Below are 20505 nucleotides of genomic sequence, written 5' to 3'. Positions count from 1 at the left end.
TATCTTTCAAATTCTAGTCAAAATCGGCGTCTTTAAGCATTTTAGTAACGAAAACCTTAATAAACTATTAGATTTCGACGTAAGGCAACCTTTCTGAGACAAATAGTTGCCGATTTCGATAAAATCTTAGTCAGAATCTGCTTTTTCGCCTCTTATTGTACCCAAATCTACCTTAGAAATGCAGATATATACTTAAAACACCTTCTTTTGGGACAAATAATTGGTTTTCGCCCTTGATTTACGGAAGATTATATCCAAAACATGCATTTTCATAACTTAGCGAACTGAAATCTACATTAAAACTGCAGATAACTACATAAAAATTCACTTCCTTGAATTGATAATAGGTTTTTCTTTGTCATTTTAAACAGATTCCAGTCAAAATCGGCTTCTTCGATTCATATCGTATCTAAAACCGCATCAAAACTGCAAATATCAGTTTAAACTATCATTTTTTGATACAAACAGTTATATATTCATGTCAATATCTTTCAAATTCTAGTCAAAATCCGCGTCTTTGGGCATTTTAGTAACGAAAACCTTAATAAACTATTAGATTTCGACGTAAAGCAACCATTCTGAGTCAAATAGTTGCCGATTTCGATAAAATCTTAGTCAGAATCTGCTTTTTCGCCTCTTATTGTACCCAAATCTACCTTAGAAATGCAGATATATACTTAAAACACCTTCTTTTGGGACAAATAATTGGTTTTCGCCCTTAATTTACGGAAGATTATAGCCAAAACATGCATTTTCATAACTTAGCGAACTGAAATCTACATTAAAACTGCAGATAACTACTTAAAAATTCACTTCCTTGAATTGATAATAGGTTTTTCTTTGTCATTTTAAACAGATTCCAGCCAAATCGGCTTCTTCGACTCATATCGTACCTAAAACCGCATCAAAACTGCAAATATCAGTTTAAACTATCATTTTTTGATACAAACAGTTATATATTCATGTCAATATCTTTCAAATTCTAGTCAAAATCGGCGTCTTTGGGCATTTTAGTAACGAAAACCTTAATAAACTATTAGATTTCGACGTAAGACAACCATTCTGAGTCAAATAGTTGCCGATTTCGATAAATTCTTAGTCAGAATCTGCTTTTTCGCCTCTTATTGTACCCAAATCTACCTTAGAAATGCAGATATATACTTAAAACACCTTCTTTTGGGACAAATAATTGGTTTTCGCCCTTGATTTACGGAAGATTATAGTCAAAACATGCATTTTCATAACTTAGCGAAATGAAATCTACATTAAAACTGCAGATAACTACTTAAAAATTCACTTCCTTGAATTGATAATAGGTTTTTCTTTGTCATTTTAAACAGATTCCAATCAAAATCGGCTTCTTCGATTCATATCGTATCTAAAACCGCATCAAAACTGCAAATATCAGTTTAAACTATCATTTTTTGATACAAACAGTTATATATTCATGTCAATATCTTTCAAATTCTAGTCAAAATCGGCGTCTTTGGGCATTTTAGTAACGAAAACCTTAATAAACTATTAGATTTCGACGTAAGGCAACCATTCTGAGTCAAATAGTTGCCGATTTCGATAAAATCTTAGTCAGAATCTGCTTTTTCGCCTCTTATTGTACCCAAATCTACCTTAGAAATGCAGATATATACTTAAAACACCTTCTTTTGGGACAAATAATTGGTTTTCGCCCTTGATTTACTTAAGATTAGAGCCAAAACATGCATTTTCATAACTTAGCGAACTGAAATCTACATTAAAACTGCAGATAACTACTTAAAAATTCACTTCCTTGAATTGATAATAGGTTTTTCTTTGTCATTTTAAACAGATTCCAGTCAAAATCAGCTTCTTCGATTCATATCGTATCTAAACCGCATCAAAACTGCAAATATCAGTTTAAACTATCATTTTTTGATACAAACAGTTATATATTCATGTCAATATCTTTCAAATTCTAGTCAAAATCGGCGTCTTTGGGCATTTTAGTAACGAAAACCTTAATAAACTATTAGATTTCGACGTAAGGCAACCTTTCTGAGTCAAATAGTTGCCGATTTCGATAAAATCTTAGTCAGAATCTGCTTTTTCGCCTCTTATTGTACCCAAATCTACCTTAGAAATGCAGATATATACTTAAAACACCTTCTTTTGGGACAAATAATTGGTTTTCGCCCTTGATTTACGGAAGATTATAGCCAAAACATGCATTTTCATAACTTAGCGAACTGAAATCTACATTAAAACTGCAGATAACTACTTAAAAATTCACTTCCTTGAATTGATAATAGGTTTTTCTTTGTCATTTTAAACAGATTCCAGTCAAAATCGGTTTCTTCGACTCATATCGTACCTAAAACCGCATCAAAACTGCAAATATCAGTTTAAACTATCATTTTTTGATACAAACAGTTATATATTCATGTCAATATCTTTCAAATTCTAGTCAAAATCGGCGTCTTTGGGCATTTTAGTAACGAAAACCTTAATAAACTATTAGATTTCGACGTAAGGCAACCATTCTGAGTCAAATAGTTGCCGATTTCGATAAAATCTTAGTCAGAATCTGCTTTTTCGCCTCTTATTGTACCCAAATCTACCTTAGAAATGCAGATATATACTTAAAACACCTTCTTTTGGGACAAATAATTAGTTTTCGCCCTTGATTTACGGAAGATTATAGCCAAAACATGCATTTTCATAACTTAGCGAACTGAAATCTACATTAAAACTGCAGATAACTACTTAAAAATTCACTTCCTTGAATTGATAATAGGTTTTTCTTTGTCATTTTAAACAGATTCCAGTCAAAATCGGCTTCTTCGATTCATATCGTATCTAAAACCGCATCAAAACTGCAAATATCAGTTTAAACTATCATTTTTTGATACAAACAGTTATATATTCATGTCAATATCTTTCAAATTCTAGTCAAAATCGGCGTCTTTGGGCATTTTAGTAACGAAAACCTTAATAAACTATTAAATTTCGACGTTAGGCAACCATTCTGAGTCAAATAGTTGCCGATTTCGATAAAATCTTAGTCAGAATCTGCTTTTTCGCCTCTTATTGTACCCAAATCTACCTTAGAAATGCAGATATATACTTAAAACACCTTCTTTTGGGACAAATAATTGGTTTTCGCCCTTGATTTACGGAAGATTATAGCCAAAACATGCATTTTCATAACTTAGCGAACTGAAATTTACATTAAAACTGCAGATAACTACATAAAAATTCACTTCCTTGAATTGATAATAGGTTTTTCTTTGTCATTTTAAACAGATTCCAGTCAAAATCGGCTTCTTCGATTCATATCGTATCTAAAACCGCATCAAAACTGCAAATATCAGTTTAAACTATCATTTTTTGATACAAACAGTTATATATTCATGTCAATATCTTTCAAATTCTAGTCAAAATCCGCGTCTTTGGGCATTTTAGTAACGAAAACCTTAATAAACTATTAGATTTCGACGTAAGGCAACCATTCTGAGTCAAATAGTTGCCGATTTCGATAAAATCTTAGTCAGAATCTGCTTTTTCGCCTCTTATTGTACCCAAATCTACCTTAGAAATGCAGATATATACTTAAAACACCTTCTTTTGGGACAAATAATTGGTTTTCGCCCTTAATTTACGGAATATTATAGCCAAAACATGCATTTTCATAACTTAGCGAACTGAAATCTACATTAAAACTGCAGATAACTACTTAAAAATTCACTTCCTTGAATTGATAATAGGTTTTTCTTTGTCATTTTAAACAGATTCCAGTCAAAATCGGCTTCTTCGACTCATATCGTACCTAAAACCGCATCAAAACTGCAAATATCAGTTTAAACTATCATTTTTTGATACAAACAGTTATATATTCATGTCAATATCTTTCAAATTCTAGTCAAAATCGGCGTCTTTGGGCATTTTAGTAACGAAAACCTTAATAAACTATTAGATTTCGACGTAAGGCAACCATTCTGAGTCAAATAGTTGCCGATTTCGATAAAATCTTAGTCAGAATCTGCTTTTTCGCCTCTTATTGTACCCAAATCTACCTTAGAAATGCAGATATATACTTAAAACACCTTCTTTTGGGACAAATAATTGGTTTTCGCCCTTGATTTACTTAAGATTAGAGCCAAAACATGCATTTTCATAACTTAGCGAACTGAAATCTACATTAAAACTGCAGATAACTACTTAAAAATTCACTTCCTTGAATTGATAATAGGTTTTTCTTTGTCATTTTAAACAGATTCCAGTCAAAATCAGCTTCTTCGATTCATATCGTATCTAAACCGCATCAAAACTGCAAATATCAGTTTAAACTATCATTTTTTGATACAAACAGTTATATATTCATGTCAATATCTTTCAAATTCTAGTCAAAATCGGCGTCTTTGGGCATTTTAGTAACGAAAACCTTAATAAACTATTAGATTTCGACGTAAGGCAACCTTTCTGAGTCAAATAGTTGCCGATTTCGATAAAATCTTAGTCAGAATCTGCTTTTTCGCCTCTTATTGTACCCAAATCTACCTTAGAAATGCAGATATATACTTAAAACACCTTCTTTTGGGACAAATAATTGGTTTTCGCCCTTGATTTACGGAAGATTATAGCCAAAACATGCATTTTCATAACTTAGCGAACTGAAATCTACATTAAAACTGCAGATAACTACTTAAAAATTCACTTCCTTGAATTGATAATAGGTTTTTCTTTGTCATTTTAAACAGATTCCAGTCAAAATCGGTTTCTTCGACTCATATCGTACCTAAAACCGCATCAAAACTGCAAATATCAGTTTAAACTATCATTTTTTGATACACACAGTTATATATTCATGTCAATATCTTTAAAATTCTAGTCAAAATCGGCGTCTTTGGGCATTTTAGTAACGAAAACCTTAATAAACTATTAGATTTCGACGTAAGGCAACCATTCTGAGTCAAATAGTTGCCGATTTCGATAAAATCTTAGTCAGAATCTGCTTTTTCGCCTCTTATTGTACCCAAATCTACCTTAGAAATGCAGATATATACTTAAAACACCTTCTTTTGGGACAAATAATTAGTTTTCGCCCTTGATTTACGGAAGATTATAGCCAAAACATGCATTTTCATAACTTAGCGAACTGAAATCTACATTAAAACTGCAGATAACTACTTAAAAATTCACTTCCTTGAATTGATAATAGGTTTTTCTTTGTCATTTTAAACAGATTCCAGTCAAAATCGGCTTCTTCGATTCATATCGTATCTAAAACCGCATCAAAACTGCAAATATCAGTTTAAACTATCATTTTTTGATACAAACAGTTATATATTCATGTCAATATCTTTCAAATTCTAGTCAAAATCGGCGTCTTTGGGCATTTTAGTAACGAAAACCTTAATAAACTATTAGATTTCGACGTTAGGCAACCATTCTGAGTCAAATAGTTGCCGATTTCGATAAAATCTTAGTCAGAATCTGCTTTTTCGCCTCTTATTGTACCCAAATCTACCTTAGAAATGCAGATATATACTTAAAACACCTTCTTTTGGGACAAATAATTGGTTTTCGCCCTTGATTTACGGAAGATTATAGCCAAAACATGCATTTTCATAACTTAGCGAACTGAAATTTACATTAAAACTGCAGATAACTACTTAAAAATTCACTTCCTTGAATTGATAATAGGTTTTTCTTTGTCATTTTAAACAGATTCCAGTCAAAATCGGCTTCTTCGATTCATATCGTATCTAAAACCGCATCAAAACTGCAAATATCAGTTTAAACTATCATTTTTTGATACAAACAGTTATATATTCATGTCAATATCTTTCAAATTCTAGTCAAAATCGGCGTCTTTGGGCATTTTAGTAACGAAAACCTTAATAAACTATTAGATTTCGACGTAAGACAACCTTTCTGAGTCAAATAGTTGCCGATTTCGATAAAATCTTAGTCAGAATCTGCTTTTTCGCCTCTTATTGTACCCAAATCTACCTTAGAAATGCAGATATATACTTAAAACACCTTCTTTTGGGACAAATAATTGGTTTTCGCCCTTAATTTACGGAATATTATAGCCAAAACATGCATTTTCATAACTTAGCGAACTGAAATCTACATTAAAACTGCAGATAACTACTTAAAAATTCACTTCCTTGAATTGATAATAGGTTTTTCTTTGTCATTTTAAACAGATTCCAGTCAAAATCGGCTTCTTCGACTCATATCGTACCTAAAACCGCATCAAAACTGCAAATATCAGTTTAAACTATCATTTTTTGATACAAACAGTTATATATTCATGTCAATATCTTTCAAATTCTAGTCAAAATCGGCGTCTTTGGGCATTTTAGTAACGAAAACCTTAATAAACTATTAGATTTCGACGTAAGGCAACCATTCTGAGTCAAATAGTTGCCGATTTCGATAAAATCTTAGTCAGAATCTGCTTTTTCGCCTCTTATTGTACCCAAATCTACCTTAGAAATGCAGATATATACTTAAAACACCTTCTTTTGGGACAAATAATTGGTTTTCGCCCTTGATTTACTTAAGATTAGAGCCAAAACATGCATTTTCATAACTTAGCGAACTGAAATCTACATTAAAACTGCAGATAACTACTTAAAAATTCACTTCCTTGAATTGATAATAGGTTTTTCTTTGTCATTTTAAACAGATTCCAGTCAAAATCAGCTTCTTCGATTCATATCGTATCTAAACCGCATCAAAACTGCAAATATCAGTTTAAACTATCATTTTTTGATACAAACAGTTATATATTCATGTCAATATCTTTCAAATTCTAGTCAAAATCGGCGTCTTTGGGCATTTTAGTAACGAAAACCTTAATAAACTATTAGATTTCGACGTAAGGCAACCTTTCTGAGTCAAATAGTTGCCGATTTCGATAAAATCTTAGTCAGAATCTGCTTTTTCGCCTCTTATTGTACCCAAATCTACCTTAGAAATGCAGATATATACTTAAAACACCTTCTTTTGGGACAAATAATTGGTTTTCGCCCTTGATTTACGGAAGATTATAGCCAAAACATGCATTTTCATAACTTAGCGAACTGAAATCTACATTAAAACTGCAGATAACTACTTAAAAATTCACTTCCTTGAATTGATAATAGGTTTTTCTTTGTCATTTTAAACAGATTCCAGTCAAAATCGGTTTCTTCGACTCATATCGTACCTAAAACCGCATCAAAACTGCAAATATCAGTTTAAACTATCATTTTTTGATACACACAGTTATATATTCATGTCAATATCTTTAAAATTCTAGTCAAAATCGGCGTCTTTGGGCATTTTAGTAACGAAAACCTTAATAAACTATTAGATTTCGACGTAAGGCAACCATTCTGAGTCAAATAGTTGCCGATTTCGATAAAATCTTAGTCAGAATCTGCTTTTTCGCCTCTTATTGTACCCAAATCTACCTTAGAAATGCAGATATATACTTAAAACACCTTCTTTTGGGACAAATAATTAGTTTTCGCCCTTGATTTACGGAAGATTATAGCCAAAACATGCATTTTCATAACTTAGCGAACTGAAATCTACATTAAAACTGCAGATAACTACTTAAAAATTCACTTCCTTGAATTGATAATAGGTTTTTCTTTGTCATTTTAAACAGATTCCAGTCAAAATCGGCTTCTTCGATTCATATCGTATCTAAAACCGCATCAAAACTGCAAATATCAGTTTAAACTATCATTTTTTGATACAAACAGTTATATATTCATGTCAATATCTTTCAAATTCTAGTCAAAATCGGCGTCTTTGGGCATTTTAGTAACGAAAACCTTAATAAACTATTAGATTTCGACGTTAGGCAACCATTCTGAGTCAAATAGTTGCCGATTTCGATAAAATCTTAGTCAGAATCTGCTTTTTCGCCTCTTATTGTACCCAAATCTACCTTAGAAATGCAGATATATACTTAAAACACCTTCTTTTGGGACAAATAATTGGTTTTCGCCCTTGATTTACGGAAGATTATAGCCAAAACATGCATTTTCATAACTTAGCGAACTGAAATTTACATTAAAACTGCAGATAACTACTTAAAAATTCACTTCCTTGAATTGATAATAGGTTTTTCTTTGTCATTTTAAACAGATTCCAGTCAAAATCGGCTTCTTCGATTCATATCGTATCTAAAACCGCATCAAAACTGCAAATATCAGTTTAAACTATCATTTTTTGATACAAACAGTTATATATTCATGTCAATATCTTTCAAATTCTAGTCAAAATCGGCGTCTTTGGGCATTTTAGTAACGAAAACCTTAATAAACTATTAGATTTCGACGTAAGACAACCTTTCTGAGTCAAATAGTTGCCGATTTCGATAAAATCTTAGTCAGAATCTGCTTTTTCGCCTCTTATTGTACCCAAATCTACCTTAGAAATGCAGATATATACTTAAAACACCTTCTTTTGGGACAAATAATTGGTTTTCGCCCTTGATTTACGGAAGATTATAGCCAAAACATGCATTTTCATAACTTAGCGAACTGAAATCTACATTAAAACTGCAGATAACTACTTAAAAATTCACTTCCTTGAATTGATAATAGGTTTTTCTTTGTCATTTTAAACAGATTCCAGTCAAAATCAGCTTCTTCGACTCATATCGTACCTAAAACCGCATCAAAACTGCAAATATCAGTTTAAACTATCATTTTTTTGATACAAACAGTTATATATTCATGTCAATATCATTCAAATTCTAGTCAAAATCGGCGTCTTTGGGCATTTTAGTAACGAAAACCTTAATAAACTATTAGATTTCGACGTAAGGCCACCATTCTGAGTCAAATAGTTGCCGATTTCGATAAAATCTTAGTCAGAATCTGCTTTTTCGCCTCTTATTGTACCCAAATCTACCTTAGAAATGCAGATATATACTTAAAACACCTTCTTTTGGGACAAATAATTTTTTTTCGCCCTTGATTTACGGAAGATTATAGCCAAAACATGCATTTTCATAACTTAGCGAACTGAAATCTACATTAAAACTGCAGATAACTACTTAAAAATTCACTTCCTTGAATTGATAATAGGTTTTTCTTTGTCATTTTAAACAGATTTCAGTCAAAATCGGCTTCTTCGACTCATATCGTACCTAAAACCGCATCAAAACTGCAAATATCAGTTTAAACTATCATTTTTTGATACAAACAGTTATATATTCATGTCAATATCATTCAAATTCTAGTCAAAATCGGCGTCTTTGGGCATTTTAGTAACGAAAACCTTAATAAACTATTAGATTTCGACGTAAGGCAACCATTCTGAGTCAAATAGTTGCCGATTTCGATAAAATCTTAGTCAGAATCTGCTTTTTCGCCTCTTATTGTACCCAAATCTACCTTAGAAATGCAGATATATACTTAAAGCACCTTCTTTTGGGACAAATAATTGGAGTAGATGTATAGTGCCGATATAAGCAACAGAAACCGTACATAACCTCAATTTCCTAACCCCCCCGCGCGTGGCGTCCTAGTGTCCCCCCTGTCTACCAGAGTGCGCTCCGCCCCCCACCCAGCTTGTGTAGCGTCCTGTTTTGCCCCGGTTCCGCCCGTCGCTGCTAGATGTCGCGCGCTTGTGTCGCCAGCTTGTGTAGCGTCCTGTTTTGCCCCGGTTCCGCCCGTCGCTGCTAGATGTCGCGCGCTCCGACCGTCGTAGGCCCCCCCGGTAGAGGGCGGTGACGGTGCGGCGCGGTGACGCGGTGGATCGGGAGGATAATTAAATAAACTTGAATTTTCATATATTTTATTTTATTTTATTTATAAAATTGGTCTGGCGAGGAGTTTCTTCTTCTTTTTATGTCGATTCAGTCGACCATCCCATTGTTCCTGTTCCTTGCGTTGTTCTTCTTCCCGTTCCCGGAGGAAATCTAAATACGAAGTGCACTCCTCGCCGTCCCACTCCGTCGACCACCCACCCGGGTACTCCTGCTGCTCCTTTGTTTCTTTTGATCCACCGGGTTGCTCCTGCTGCTGGTGATGTTCCCTTGTCGTTTCATGTCGTACCGGGAATTCTAACCCCCGGTACTCTTTGTGTGATTTGAATATGTGACGCCCTAAGCGATGCGCCAACATAATATGCGACTTGTCATACGGACAAACCGCGATTTTTTCTAGAACAAAACAAAGTATGATATGTAGCGTTTCCTATAAAACACACATTTTTTTTTAAACAAAACTTCCAAAAAGGGGGGTTATCAAATAATTTTAAAAATTGTTTTTTAAGTTATACGCGCATACTAAAATTCACGTTTCAATTCACTGTCATTTAAATGTAAGTGTATTATTGTCAAAAGGGCAAACTGCAATTTTTTAGTACAAAAAATAAACAAAAATATGTATATATTTCGCGTTTTCCCCATAAAACGCACATTTTTGAAACAAAACTTTCAGTAATTTTAAAAATTGTTTATTTTTTAAAAGCCAAAATTCCCTATTCACTGTCATTTAAAAGATATTAAAAACGCTCAATTTAATTCGATTATTATTGTCAAAAAGGCAAACTGCAATTTTTTAGTACAAAAAATAAAACATTTTTGAAACAAATTTAAAAATTGTTTATTTTTTAAAAGCCAAAATTCCCTTTTCCATTCACTGTCATTTAAAAGCTATTAAAAACACTCAATTTAAATCGGTTATTATGCAACGTAAAAAAGATGAGTATCATATTTTAAAACAGGTAGAAACTAACCAAAAAAGTGATAACCCAAACTGAAACCCACAAGAGAAGACGCGCACTGTATAAAGGTAATTAAAATATAAAACTTACCAGTTGTAGGGTCGTAGGGAAATGGACATCGCACTTCTGTATTCATTGCACTGAATATAGTCTATAATACACATGCAACGTATTTATATACATGCACTCCCTTCCATGGTTGAATTAAAAGTCGAAAGGTCTTCTACCCACAAGCACCAACGCCGATTTGAATAGACGCGATGTTGTCGCCAGACAACCGTGCAGGTAGAAGTCTCAAGGTCAACACGCTTTCACACGGGAACGCAACCGTTTCGGACGTTGGACGAACGTATGTTGCCGCAAAAGATCAAGGCCAACTTGCTTTCATTTTTTACAATCTCCGTATGGGATGTGGAATTTCAAAACGCGCCGAGTCTAAATGTCAAGTTGTTTTGCTTGTTGAGAATAATAATTAATTGCCCCCTTTATATTTGCTCCGTGGGATTAACGTAATGGGAAAAATTTGTTGCAACGCATGTGGAGGTGTCTTCGTTTGTTAACTTTTAGAAAGTATTCTCGCACCGTATAAATACATCTCATTTTTCTCTGTTTTGTCAGTAGTTGTTTTTGGTATTATTCGTGCAACGTGGAAGCTAACTTAGTGGTTTGGTGTTCGTACAAAAAAGCAGTAAGTACCTTTTTTATTGTCTTATTTTAATTCTTTAACATTTGTTATTATTTTATAAAGGTCCTAAAGATCATCTTAGTACTCTCAACCCGTAACCGCAAATAGAATAGCAGCAATCTTAAGCGTAAGTTTTTTTTATTTTTTTAATTTTGAGATAAAATAATTAATAATAATTTATAGATGGACTTAAGTCAACTGAATCAAACCTGTCTTGCAGAAGGTGATTTTGAGCAGCCGATTGTCAAACTGCATGAATTGCCGATAGGCGTTCCGTTTAAAATTACTAGAGCCAAAATTGTTAATACAAAATTTGGCAATTCCGTGTTGCTGCAATTAGAAAATTCCGTAGTATTTCTTCCTACTCGCGTGACAGAAGCTTTCCGTCCGAGACTAGAACACTTTGCGTCGGGGCAGTACAAACTGGTCTACGAGGGATCCAAAGATATTGGAAAGCCCAACTCTTTAAAGAAATTCAAAATAATTCAAAATTAATCAACATATTATACAGGGTAAGTCTTATTTACTGTTATATATTTAATAAACCACGATGCGCGTAAAGCAGATCATTCATAGAGCGCAAATCTTAATTTTAACCTTACAAAAATTAAAAAAGCATATTTCCGACAAGTTCACTCTTAGAGATAGTGATGTGTGGCTTAGGAGACTAAATAAAAATATTGAATCTTGCAACCAAATCGTTTCTAACGAAAAGGATTTATCTATTGGGTTAAAAAGAAAATTACAAACTACAATTCAACATCTGAAAGCTATTAGAAAAATTATTCTTAATTATCAACATAAGCATTTTGGATTGGGATTACAAAGTAGTAGCCGCGAGACAAACACAAATGAAATGGTTGTATGGGAATCGGTAGCGTCGTGTTTCCAGGGAAGAGTTCAGACTGGTGTCATAATTAATTTACTTCATAAAGATTTAATTCAATTTTTAAACGATTCTCGTCCAATATTTCAACAAAAAATTAGTCAAATTTTAAAGAAATTTTTATTGCTGAAAGTAAATACCACATTTTGCGGTGAATTTATTAAGGCAAAAAATGATGTCCAAGGCGAAGTTGATGTTAAATATCTGAGTACCGGAAATGCTGTAGTTGATTTAGGAACAGAATTGAATGATTGGTTTGTTGAAAATGTGCAAGATAAAATTTTAAATCAAATGTCAGAGTTTCAGGAACGTGATTCCGGGTGGGCTTTAAATAATATTATTTATTTAGAGATTAACATTAATAAATTTGAAATGGGTAACGGGTCATCCTTCGTTGAGTTGCCTAAAGAAATTGCGAATAAAAGGGCTTGTATTAACATTAGAAATGACGATCAAGCGTGTTTTTATTGGTCAGTTGTATGCGGACTCTTTCCAGCACGTTTTCGTCAGTATTTACCCTCTTCATATCCATACTACAAAAGTGTTTTGAAAACTGAAAATTTACAAACACCTATGGAAATGAATAAAATAAGCAAATTTGAAAAAGACAATGATATTTCCATCAATGTTTATATCTTAGAGCTTAATAAAAATGAAAAAACTAGTTTTTATTCCGTGTTACCTGCACGATTAACAAAAGAAAAACGCGAAAAACATTCAAATTTGTTGTTAATACAAAATAAATATTATCCAAAAGTTAATGATTTTGATCCTGATCCGCAAGATAATGATTATGAAGAAATAAAATATCACTATTGTTACATTAAAAATTTGTCTCGATTAGTTTCCTCACAGCTCAGTAAATATAATCACAAGAAATACATTTGCGATAGGTGTTTGAATTATTTCAATAACGAAACTCGTCTACATGACCACGAAACAATATGTTCCAGTTTCAATGAGTATAAAGTGTCTTTTCCCAAATATGATTACGTTGAATTTCGAAACCATATATATAAACAAAGGACTCCGTTTGTAATTTACGCCGATTTTGAGAGTCAATTGAGAAAAGTAAATTTGAAAATTTCAGATAAAACCTCGAAATACCAAAAGCACGAAGCTTACAGTGCTGCATATTACTTTAAATGTTCTTATGATGATTCAATATCATTTTTCAAAAGTTATCGTGGTCTAGATTGTATTGATTGGTTCGTGGAGGAAATATCTAATTTATCAAAATTTGTTCGTTCAAAATTTAAGGATATTATACCAATGGATAGTGAAATTAGTCTAGATCAAAGGTCGAGTCATTGTCATATTTGTGAAAAACCTTTTTTAAAAGAAGATGTTATTGTTCGTGACCATGATCATTTTACTGGTAAATTTAGAGGTTTTGCCCATCAGGCTTGTAATTTAAATTTTAAAAAAATATTTGTAGTGCCCGTAGTATTCCAGAACCTTTCTGGATACGATAGCCACTTCCTGCTTCCGGTTTTAGCAAAAAAAAGCTATGTATCCATAGTTCCGGTTAATAAGGAAAAATACATCTCTTTTACATATTTCGAACCTGATTATAACATAAAATTTAGATTTATAGATTCGTTTAGATTTTTGGGAGCATCTCTGGATAATTTAGTTTCCAGTATGGATAAAAATGAACTATATATTTTAAGAAAAGAATTTTCCGATCTCGACGAATCAAAATTAAATTTACTGTCGCAAAAAGGTATTTTTTGTTACGATTACATCGACCATATAGACAAATTAAATGAAACAACTTTACCCCCGATTGAAGAATTCTATAATAAATTAAGTGAAAGCAATATTAGTGAAGAAAAATATTCCCACGCACAAAGTGTTTGGCAGTCGTTTGAAATAAAAAATTTAGGCGAGTATTCAGATTTGTATTTAAAAACCGACGTTATTCTTCTGGCAGATATATTCGAAAATTTTCGAAAAACTTGTATGGCAACACACGTTTTGGATCCGGCGTGGTATTTCAGTATGCCCGGGTATACATGGGATTGCATGCTTAGATTCACAAAATGTCGTTTAGAACTTTTGCGCGACATTGACCAAATTATGTTTATCGAGCGGGCTATACGAGGTGGAATTTCGGTGTGTGTTGGTAGATATGCGGAGGCCAACAATAAATATATGCCCAACTACGATTCATCCAGGGATGATTCCTATATCATGTACTTTGACGTCAATAACCTCTATGGCAAGGCCATGTGCGAGCCTCTTCCTTACGGAGGATTCGACTGGATGTCTCATCAAGAGATTGATTCATTTAATGTCATGAACATTCCAGATGAATCTTCCCAAGGATATATCCTAGAGGTAGACCTGGAATACCCGCAGAAATTACATGACACACATAGAGATTTTCCATTTTGTGCCGAACATCGAGTGCCCCCCAATTCAAAGTTACCAAAACTAATGACTACTTTGTATAATAAAGAAAAATACGTCATACACTATCGCAATTTAAAACAGGCTCTCAAAAACGGTCTCGTACTAAAGAAAATTCACAAAATATTAAAATTTAACCAATCTCGTTGGTTGAAATGTTATATCGATCATAATAATAAATTAAGAACCCAAGCAAAGACAAAATTTGGTATAAATTTATACAAATTGTTTAATAATGCCGCTTACGGTAAAACAATGGAAAACATTCGCAAGCATCGTATTGTTAAATTTGTTAAAGCGTGGGATGGTCGCTACGGTGCGAAAAATTTAATTTCTAGTCCTAGATTTCACAGTAGAACCATACTTGATAACAATTTGTTGCTTATAGAATTAAAAAAATCGGAACTTTGCTTTAATAAGCCACTTTATATTGGAATGTCCATATTGGATTTGTCGAAAACGACCATGTACGAGTTTCATTATAATTACATGCTTCCAAATTTGGGTCCCGAAAAATGTAAAATTCAATACATGGATACGGACAGTTTCATTTATAATATCAAATGTTATGACGCATATGAAAGCGTTATTAAGGCCGATTTAACAAAATTTGACACGTCTGATTATCCTAATGACAATCCCTATAATATACCGCAAATCAACAAAAAGGTTTTGGGGTTGATGAAGGATGAGACTAATGGCACCATCATTAGTCATTATGCTGGGTTAAGGTCGAAAATGTATACTTTCAAAATTTTAACGGGTTCGGTAGTTAAAAAGTCAAAGGGTATTCAGTACAATATTGTAAAAAATAAAATTTCATTTGATGACTACGTAGAATGCTTAACAAATTTTAGGGAAAAGTACGCCACTCAACGAACCATTCGTTCATACACTCACAATGTATTTAGCATCGAACAAACAAAAGTTGCCTTGAGTCCTTTAGACGATAAACGTTATCTTTTGCCGAATTCATATGAAACGCTTCCGTGGGGACATTATAAAGTGCCGTAATTATTTTTTAATATATTTTTGTTACAGATTATGGTCAAACAACTTACATTAGAAAGCCTTTGTATTATAACAATTTGCGAAAATATTAGGTGTAGTGCTGATTTTTTGCGTGAGTCACCTTTGCCTTGGAAACTAACGATACTAATATTTAAATATTATTCGAAATATAGATGGAGGTACCTTAAACAACTAGCGCTCCAGTCTGATGGCAATTCTTTATTAAATTTAGAATTCATTCTGTTGAATAAGAGATTTGGATCGTCTTACAGAAATAGCATTTTGGCAACTCCAACCATTGATTTTGACTTAGAATCCGCTTACTGTTTATGGGTCAGTTATTACAGGATAAAATATTCGGAAATTTTAGTTTGTAAATCTTGTCACTTTATATTTCAAGTAGTTAAAAAATTTAAAAAGAAAAATTTTAGACTTTTATTGGATCACTATCATTTACAGCTGGATATAAATAATTTGAATGATGTATATCACGATAAACAATTTTGGTGTCAAAGCTGCTTTGAAGAAGTTTTGTTCACTGTAGAAACTGAAGATGAATGTAATTTAATGCTTCACAATGAGAGGAAATATGGAAAAAAGTTACGCTTTTCTGATAGTCCATTGAACTATTAATACTGTGGTTTTATTATAACATATGTAACTGTAGATAAGACTTTTATGTATTGATTGTATTCCATTGTATTGCAACAAGAATAAACATGTATATATTTAGACGCTATTTTCTTTTTTACCACCACCACAACACCGCATAATAATTACACAGAAGTTTGTAATTGTATAATTTATTTATTATATACATTATTACTATTTTACAATTTCGTTAAATGCTAAATTATTAAATTGTTCTAGTTTTCTTTTGCACTCTTGAGCTTGCATCCGCGCCACTTGCAAGTCTGTATTAAAAAGCGCAATTTGTGTTTCAATTTCGTTGATATTGCACTCTAATCCCGACAACTGAGACGCCAAGTTTCTTTTTAAATTGAATGCCTCACAAATGACACTTTTTTCTCTACCGTCCGTGAACACTTCGAGCCAATCAGCGGATGACGTTGGAGCTGCAAACGCTTCACTTGTGGTAGTTTTCTTCTTCTTCTTGCGGGATACGACCGACGCACTTTGTTTTCGTTTGGTCGCAGATTTTTTGGTTTGTTGCTCTACAGGAACGAAGCTGGACGGGAGCACTTCTGATGAAGGAAATTGCAACTCGAAATTTTCCAATAAATTATACAATTCGTTGGATGTCACAATTTTCTCTTGAGCCATCATATACACGTATTTATGTCAGAACTTCTAAATCGAGACTAAATTTATTTCAAAACGTCTACGTTGTCTACCCACGAATCGTGCGACTTATCCAATCCCAACCAGCGCACGAGAACCATATTGCCTCGTCTGCGCAACACCTTTTCGACGAGATATAAGTCCGGGTTAACTGTCTTCTGCAATTCTTCTTCATAAAATCCGCCCATTATGGGTTTACCCTGCATATCTTGAAGCAAATACGTTACGGGGTTAGTAACCCGTACTTTAACAATTTTAAACAATTCCGTGGTCCAATTCGGTGTATAACCTTTGTTGAAAACGTGCTTGACTTTGCTGATTCTAACGATGTCGCCGACTTTAAGTTTACGAGGACCGAATATTTTTATGCTACTATACGCGGTTTTCAAAATTCTCTTTTCGTTGCTCTTACTCACATCGATGGGTTTCGTACCCGTCGTTCTATGTTTTGTGTTATTGTATTCATCAACGATAGAGGCGAGCACATCGATCCATTTGTACGTCCCGCGTAAAGAAAAATGTCGAAACAATTTCTCTTTGAGGGTACGTATCACCCGTTCGACAATTGAGGCCTTTTTTATGCTATACGTACTATAGTGGTTAATTTTATGCTTATCCACAAGTTTCAGAAACGTGTCGTTGTAAAATTCTTTACCGAGATCCGTTTGCAAGTTTTGAGGGTGCCGTCCGTCCTTGAGAATTTTGGAAAACGCCTTGGCGACTTCGACCCCGGTTTTGGTTTTCAACGGGCGACACCATACATATTTTGAGAAACAGTCTATCACAACCAGCACGAATTTAAAATTTCTGTTTTGTTTGCTGTAGCGATCTAATTGGGCCAGATCCGCTTGCCACAGGTCATCCATCCCTCGTATTATAGTCCGGCGGCGAGCATAATTTCTGCGTGCCGGCTTGTGCAGTTCTCGAACCAGTTGTACCTTCTCTTTATTCATAATGTGTGTTCGGTTGCGATGGAGGATTTAAAACCCTTTGTTTCAATACCTTCATTATATTCTCATTTTCGTTCGTAAGTCGCTCCATTTTGGTTACAATATCATGAAATTGCTGTGACAAAACGGCGACTTTTGTCATGTGCTTTTCCAAATCTTTCTTTGCGCTCATTTCGCTTAGCTTTTGGTGGAAAACTTCGCGAAACTGCATAATTTCATTTTCGAGTGTAGTGCTACTCATTTTCAGTTGTTCTTCAAGACGCGAGAATTTAGTTTTGTCTTCAATTTGTAATCTTTTCGTGTACGCTTCGAGTTTCTGTCCAATAATCTTTCTCAATGCAATTTTTAATAAATTACTTGTCTCATACACATATTTTTTGTTAGCCACGTCACCGTCATCGCTAGGCGTTTGGACATTGCAAATTTTTAAATTGTTCATATTGACGTTTCCGTCTGGCATATAGTCGAGGGCGCTTCTAATCACAGTATTAGTGAAGGGTCGTTTAGAGCGCAGCGCGCTAGAACGTCCAAACTTGTCCAGACTCATCGTTAAACTAACGTATAAAACCTGATTCTTTTAGCTCTTCAACGATTGAAACTATTTCGTTATCATGAGACGTGTTGCCTGCGTGTTTCGACGCGATTAGTAATTTCAGACGCTCTACGAGTTCATTGACGTCGTCCCAGTATACATATTCAGTAGGAGCGTCATTATAACGCATATTATAACCTTGACCGCTGTACGAGTACGAACGCGACTGAGATTTTATTAAGGGTCGGATGACCTTGGTATATTTTGGTACAGTCGATGCGCCTTTCAGACGTCCGATCGCGTCCCTGTGCACCTGGGTAGCCTCCATTATTTTTTTATATTGTGCCAAATCGTCTTTTGTGTATGCTATGGGATCTTTCAAAAACACCAAATTATACAAGCCGCGGGTACCGGAATATCTCTCGCCGTCTACAATAATATCGCCAGATCCTTGATGAAAATCCAGCGATTTATTGCCGAGAAACCATTTGGATGATATTTTGTCGTAAACGGGTCCGTAAACAATATCGGTGTCGGGCGATTTTACCCATAAATTTTGAATATATGAATGGGAAATTTCTGGATATTGTTCCAGGTATGATTGAAGGGATGCGTTGGCCACGCTCGATGTGTCAAACACATCATCTTCCTCCTCATCGATATTTTGCATCTCAACGCTCTTATTGGGATCCGGCGTTTCCTGAATTTCTTCCATAGGCAAAAATGATACGTTAACCTTATTTTTTGTTTCTTCGTTCGGTTCCTTTTTGTGTTCCCGCTTGACACCTCGACGTTCAGTTTTTATTTCTGCCGGTGACGGTGATAGCTTTATTTTTGCTATACGTTCTAGCGGCTCGCTGACGGGTTTGAAAAGCTTCCGAATTGACGCATCCTCTTCGCTCTTACCCAATTTTAATGTTAAATACTTCTTTCGAATAGATCTAGACAACTCGTTTACTTTTTTTTTTAGCGCCGCGTCGGCGATGTCGGCGGACGTCGCCTTCATGACTGTTTCTATCGACAATTAAATATCGACTTTTATATATTTGTCGAAACCCTTGCGGTAGCGTCCGTTTTTTACGTCGAAATCTTTGACAATTATCAAACAGCCGTACTTTTCTTTCCAGCACTCGGAACAAATTTGTTTAAACGTGTCGTATGAAACGTCGGGTGAGACATGTTCATCATAAACGTGACGTAAATTCATGTCATCCTGTTTAAACAACGCGACAATATTGCAATTGTCACGTATCAATTGCTTGGGTACCTTGGAGTATGTCTGACAGAGATAAATAGCGTCGATGGCCTTGTGTCGGCACATCGAAAAATACTCGCGAATTTTATCTTGCTTGTCGCACGCCACGTCGTCGAAAATAAACAGAGAATTCTCTTTCGCGTCGCTGGGGTCGATTATCGAGTCTCTTTCACTGTAAGGATAATATCCAACTCCTTTGACATTGCTCAATACGCGAGATAACAGTTGATATTTTGGTTGATACAACGACTTTGAGTAGACGTAAACATTTTCGAAACTTGCCCCGTTGGGGTTAAAGAGTAGCGCTAACATGGTGTTGGTTTTGCCGCAACCGCTAGGTCCGCAAAACACCGCCCTAAATGAATTGGGTAGCAGTTGACCGTGTTTGCTTTTGTTAAAGAAACCATCTCCGCAAACCAAATCTAAATTATCGATGGGGAGCTTGAGTTTCTGCTGCACCACCCGCATGACTACAATGTTTATTCGAGACACCTCGTATATATATACGACACAAGCAATTTCCTTTAATTAGTATGTTATGCTTCGCGTCCGGAAGTGGTCTCGTTAACACGCTTATTAACAAGTTACCTTTTGAAGTACACATTCCGGGTTACCAGTTTTGCGGTCCCGGTACAAAATTGGAAAAACGCTTGAACCGATGCGATAGCGCGGTGAATCCTTTGGACGCTGCGTGTAAGGTACACGACATTGCCTATTCGCAAAACAAATCGTTAGACGAACGTCATAAAG

The 20505-nt window shown here is 34.4% G+C and overlaps 2 protein-coding genes and 1 long non-coding RNA gene across 3 annotated transcripts; 2 read left to right on the top strand and 1 right to left on the bottom strand.

The window, feature by feature from the left end:
- Positions 1-9538: 9538 nt before the first annotated feature.
- On the bottom strand, positions 9539-10944 carry LOC132705548 (uncharacterized). The gene is made up of 2 exons (XM_060676195.1): positions 10810-10944; positions 9539-10153 (listed from the first exon to the last, which is right to left on the bottom strand). Exons 1-2 carry the CDS (start codon positions 10853-10855, stop codon positions 9801-9803), a joined length of 399 nt encoding a protein of 132 aa, XP_060532178.1. The 5' UTR covers positions 10856-10944; the 3' UTR covers positions 9539-9800.
- Positions 10945-11001: 57 nt separating this feature from the next.
- On the top strand, positions 11002-15893 carry LOC132705549 (uncharacterized). Its single transcript, XR_009619453.1, has 4 exons — positions 11002-11407; positions 11468-11531; positions 11588-11916; positions 15747-15893. It is a non-coding gene; the product is annotated as an uncharacterized LOC132705549 (long non-coding RNA).
- Positions 14706-16023, top strand: LOC132705547 (uncharacterized). The gene is made up of 2 exons (XM_060676194.1): positions 14706-15828; positions 15890-16023. The coding sequence occupies exon 1, from the start codon at positions 14733-14735 to the stop codon at positions 15717-15719; it is 987 nt and encodes a 328-aa protein (XP_060532177.1). The 5' UTR covers positions 14706-14732; the 3' UTR covers positions 15720-15828; positions 15890-16023.
- Positions 16024-20505: the final 4482 nt, after the last annotated feature.

The sequence above is a fragment of the Cylas formicarius genome, unplaced genomic scaffold (assembly GCF_029955315.1).
Source record: "Cylas formicarius isolate icCylForm1 unplaced genomic scaffold, icCylForm1.1 PGA_scaffold_7__23_contigs__length_41026272, whole genome shotgun sequence".
NCBI lineage: Eukaryota > Metazoa > Arthropoda > Insecta > Coleoptera > Brentidae > Cylas > Cylas formicarius.
Note: the sequence above shows the minus strand (reverse complement) of the source record. Positions and strands in the feature narration are given on the sequence as shown.